Source organism: Notothenia coriiceps, unplaced genomic scaffold, assembly GCF_000735185.1.
Source record: "Notothenia coriiceps isolate Sejong01 unplaced genomic scaffold, NC01 NC01_scaffold00000339, whole genome shotgun sequence".
NCBI classification, from domain to species: Eukaryota; Metazoa; Chordata; class Actinopteri; order Perciformes; family Nototheniidae; genus Notothenia; species Notothenia coriiceps.
This window is the reverse complement of record NW_011333040.1, coordinates 9,262,687-9,267,572: the sequence shown is the minus strand read 5'-3', so window position 1 is coordinate 9,267,572 and position 4,886 is coordinate 9,262,687. Positions and strand designations below refer to the sequence as shown.

At 37.1% G+C, this 4,886-nt stretch overlaps 1 protein-coding gene across 1 annotated transcript in view; it reads right to left on the bottom strand.

The window, feature by feature from the left end:
- Nucleotides 1-1,079: 1,079 nt before the first annotated feature.
- abca5 (ATP-binding cassette, sub-family A (ABC1), member 5) overlaps nucleotides 1,080-4,886 on the bottom strand; it is a 46,393-nt gene continuing 42,586 nt past the window's right edge. Inside the window, exons 19-23 of the mRNA XM_010777207.1 lie at nucleotides 3,471-3,637; nucleotides 3,059-3,186; nucleotides 2,759-2,896; nucleotides 2,496-2,609; nucleotides 1,080-1,310 (exon numbers count right to left, since the gene is read on the bottom strand). Of these exons, the coding sequence (XP_010775509.1) occupies nucleotides 1,080-1,310; nucleotides 2,496-2,609; nucleotides 2,759-2,896; nucleotides 3,059-3,186; nucleotides 3,471-3,637 (778 nt within the window). The remainder of the gene's footprint in view (nucleotides 1,311-2,495; nucleotides 2,610-2,758; nucleotides 2,897-3,058; nucleotides 3,187-3,470; nucleotides 3,638-4,886) is intronic.

Below are 4,886 nucleotides of genomic sequence, written 5' to 3'. Positions count from 1 at the left end.
ATAGGATCAGCCTGATCCAGATTACGACTTTTCAAGATTACTAGATCCTGAATATCAGTGCTTTAATCCTACCGATCGCCATCTAGTGGATATGAAAAATAATACAAGGAAGACAAGAGACCACATTGCAGAGACATCTATAATGTCTAATTCTATTTTTAAATTTGAAAGGTGATGACAGATGATGGACTTTTTTTTTGTTGAAGATATTTTTACTTTAATCTAAATTACATTTGTGATTGACAATCTTTGTTGTGATACTTTTATGAGCATAAACATTTATGTCATCAACATTTGGTTGAAAACAAAATAGGTCACCACAAACGTGAGCAAAAATGGAAAAATAAAATGTATTTCCCATGAAGGCTAAAAATTGTGTATTATTTCAGTTAACAAACTTTTCCATTTTATTTAAATTGAAACATATTTTAAAATAAATTGTACAGTACATTTTGCTCTGGTAATCCACTGGAAATCCACCCCTCTGGTGGGATCAGGATAATCCAGTTTTTTGGGATCAAACTGATCCCAATCCTGTGTTGTTGGTTTGAACTACCCGTTTTGAAGATTTGATCCAGATTAAAGCTTGGATTGGATTTCCTGATCTGATCGGATATGAAAGTGATCCTAATCCTGTTTTTTGGTTTTGAATTACCCAAAATCCAAATCTGATCTGATCAGATAGGGATTAAAAGTGTTGAACTCCTGGGCCCAGGATAAAATGTTTAGTTCAATACGACCAGGTTTAAAATGTAATAAAAGTCGATTTGTAACAGCATCTGGCAGATAACTAGAAGGCTCATTGACCATGTAACGGACCTTAAGCTTGATTTAATGTATAGAATTCTCTAGGTTTGAAAAATCTAGGAAACATTTGGGATAATGCGAGTACAGTACTGAACAAATATATGAAACGGGTAGTTTTTTCAGATATTTTGAAGAAGAAAAGTTCAATATTATACCCAAAGTCTAGCACTGTGTATGTAATGTGTTATCTGATGGTTAAATCTGCCAACAATGTGGAACCAAAAGACAAGCATTTTCACAGAAACTAAAGGTATTGCTGTCCAAGAAGGTGTTCACCCAACAAGCTTGTTTTCTGTGAAGTATGTGTGAAGCATCATGTTTAAAGTACAGACCACAGAGGTGAGGTTGCTGGAGGTTAGCAGGTTTCCGGTGTGGAAGGAGAAGAGGATCATGGTCATGCAGGAGAGGATGAGGTAGTAGAAGGGGATGTCCACCGCTGCCTGGCCGCACCAGTACGCTGACGGGACCAGGCCAGAGATACGCAGTGTGGAGCGACACTTGATCTGAAGGAGACAAAAACATCCAAATATACACACAGCTGAAAATACGGTCTTATATATGACTGAGATCTATTTGATCATTTTACTATAATTAGGGCTGTACCAAGTTTTTGTTTACATTCGAAGCTTCTATTGGGGTGAATGTTTGTTGTCATGTTTTAGGACACCATCAGACATAAAAATGAAATGCTTGAACAAATGACTCTATTGAATAAAGTCATTGATCCAATTAAATAACATTTGTTTTAATATATCAACGCTTTTTAAATAAATACAACTTGTCAGCGCGACAAGAAGCAAATACATGTTTTTCTTTAACTAAGAAAACTGCACATTTTGTGTATTTAAATGTAAATGTGATGAAAGATCCAGCCCTGATTATAGCCAACAGTATTAAACATCTGCAGAAGAGTAAAGGAACGTTGTTGCAATGGTGGTCTCTGCTCTACAGGAGGGTAAGGGGCAGTAATGGAGCAACTGGATCTTTCAGGACTTGGGACCTGTGATAGGCCAACTGCATCTAACACAAGAAAACACGTAACCACGACATACCCGAACCTTTGTCACATGTGATCCCCTTCTTTCATGTTACCTGCTGCTTTCCATTTCTCAAACTGTCCAATGAAGTGCCACAAAAACATCGTTTCAAATTCACATGTAGCAAAGGAGAGGTTTATGAGTGCACAGTAGTTGGGTTACAACTAACAATTATTTGCATTGTAATTTAATCTTCTAATTATTTCCTAGATTCATGGTTTATCCTTTGGTTTTTACAATGTCAGAAAGTACTGAAAAATGTTTTTCCCAGATTCTAAAAGTCCAAAGTGAAGTCTTTAAAGTCTTAGTTTGTCAGTCCAAAACCTAAAGATGTGAATAATATATGATATAAAATACAGAAAACAAGCATTTCTGCCAATATGCATAGAAAATAACTGACTAAATATTATTAAAAGTTGGGTATTTTTATTAAATCAATAGCAGCAGCTCTGCAGAATATTTCCCTCTATTAGCCCCTTTGCAGTAAAATCACTCCTATCTTTCTTTTAGGTACAAAGCTATGGTTACAATTCAAATTCAAGAAATAAAAAACCTTAACTTTCTTAAAACTTTTATCTTTGCTAAATAATTCCCTTGTTGTACAGATCAAAAATATCGTTAGAATCATTATCAGTGGGGGTTAGTGATTACCTCTCTGTCTCGAGTGTGGTCCATGGCGAAATACGCAGGCATCCCAGCAGCCAGCATCCCCAGAATGATGGCCTCTATGTACACCAGAGCATAGGACGTGGCATCGGGCATTTGCTGAGGGATGGCACAATGAAAATATTTAGAATCTTCAAATGGCACAGGGTAAAAGGATATGTATGATCTACTCATATGAAAGTAACATGGGCTGAGTAATTGATATACAAGGATCATTTAGGGGCTGAAGTATGTCTTGAAATACTCACATAATCAAATGGTTTGCTCCAGGTTCGTATCTGTCCAGTACCATTCAGACCTCTTAGAAGAGCGTTGCTTAATACATTGACAGCCATTGGCAAGGAGTGAACGGTGGTGCTGTTGAACGCAACACTGTACCTGAACCCCTGTCGACATACAGAAACAAAGTGTTAACAGAGTCCACTCAATCTAAATATAAGGCTCTCAGTTGGAGTACTTAGCAGCACTTACACAAAGAGCCCTTCATCTGGAACACTACTAACATAACTGCTGATCTTTTGTTTTGATTGAATCTGTACGATAATAACCTTGCTGGATCCTGTCACGTTGATGGCGGCGCTGTGGGGGGCTGCAGCCATGTACTCGCTGTGTTTCATCAGATCTACTTTGAGGTCCTGAGACTCCAGGTTGTGGATGAAATCAGAAAGATCAGAGCCTGTTGGCACAACAACAAAAACAACACTTCAAACCAATGTGCTAGAAAACAGCTGATGTAAGAGCTCCAAATGCAGAGAGAGTAAAGGAATACTGAAAGGGTCATCCTCGTCAAGGAGGTTAGAATTACACCCATGGGACAGTTCCCATTGACTCTCTTCTGAGGTGTAATTGGACAGTTGTACAGCAGTTAGAAGCCAGTCACAATATTTACAGTATGCAAATCTTTCTTTGCATAATTGCTATGAATAAATACTTATCCTTTGGAACATCTCCCGGACTCACCTGAGGAGTTCTGAACCAGGAGGCCGGTAGAGTATCTGTGCGGCATCTCGTTTTTGTTGAGGAGGTAAATGGGTAGAAACTGGCGTTCTGAGGAGTGAATCTGGATGTTTCCTGTGGCCAGAGAAAGGACGAGAACTGCAGCCACAAACACCAGGAACAGGGCCAGACTGCAAGGAAAGACAGGACCAATCAGTGGAACCCACAATGTTTCAAAAACACAAAAGGGCCCATTGTAGAGCATAATATAAACCTTTTAACCATGTGTTTGAATTACATATTTGATCAGTTACCTAATTCTGCTATAAGAGAAATATAGTTTAAGGTAAGTTTAGTAAGGAAAAAAAGTTAGCAAAAATAAATATTAGCAAACACAGGTTATAGTACATTAAATATGAACATAAAACCACTGCCTTTATCACAATTTGCTCTTTCATAAAGTGCAAATCTATGTTTTACAATGATATAGAATCTACCTTTTATTTCCTCAAAGTGTATTTCTATTTATTGAAAGTGTTGTCGAGAAGTTGTCCAAATAGTGCAGTTTGTGCCTTTTATAAATTAGATATATATTGATAATTAAACATGTTTAAACTAGTAAAGTGCAGTTAGCATCAAACCGAGTCAGATCTTCATTTTCTCCCAGGCTCCCTTTCACTTAAGATGGAGGCAAACAAAACAAGAAACACAAATGTATTCATCTTGCATTAGGACTAACTTAAGTGGATCATGACATATTGGGTATGGAACTAATCTGCAGGGCCCAAGAGTTCAAAACTTTTAATCTCAATCAGATCCGATCAGATTTTGAAATCCCATTTTTTCTGATCCAGGATCAGACAAGTCGGCCACATTTTGTCCCTGGAGTTCAAAGCAATTCAGGATAGGATCAGCCTGATCCAGATTACGATTTTTCAAGATGACTAGATCCTGAATATCAGTGCTTTAATCCTACCGATCGCCATCTAGTGGATATGAAAAAGAATACAAGGAAGACAAGAGACCACATTGCAGAGACATCTATAATGTTTAATTATATTTTTATTTGAAAGGTGATGACAGATGATGGACTTTTTGTTGTTGAAGATATTTTTACTTTAATCTAAATTACATTTGTGATTGACAATCTTTGTTGTGATACTTTTATGAGCATAAACATTTATGTCATCAACATTTGGTTGAAAACAAAATAGGCCACCACAAACGTGACCAAAACTGAAAAAAGTGATTTCCGATGAAGGGTTAAAAATGTGTATTATTCTCAGTGTGACAAACTTTTCATTTTATTTCAATGAAACATATTTTTAAATAAATTGTACAGTACATTTTGCCTCGGTAATCACTGGAAATCCACTCCCTTCTGGTGGGATCAGGTAATCCAGTTCTTTGGGATCCAAACTGATCCAATCCTGTGGTTGT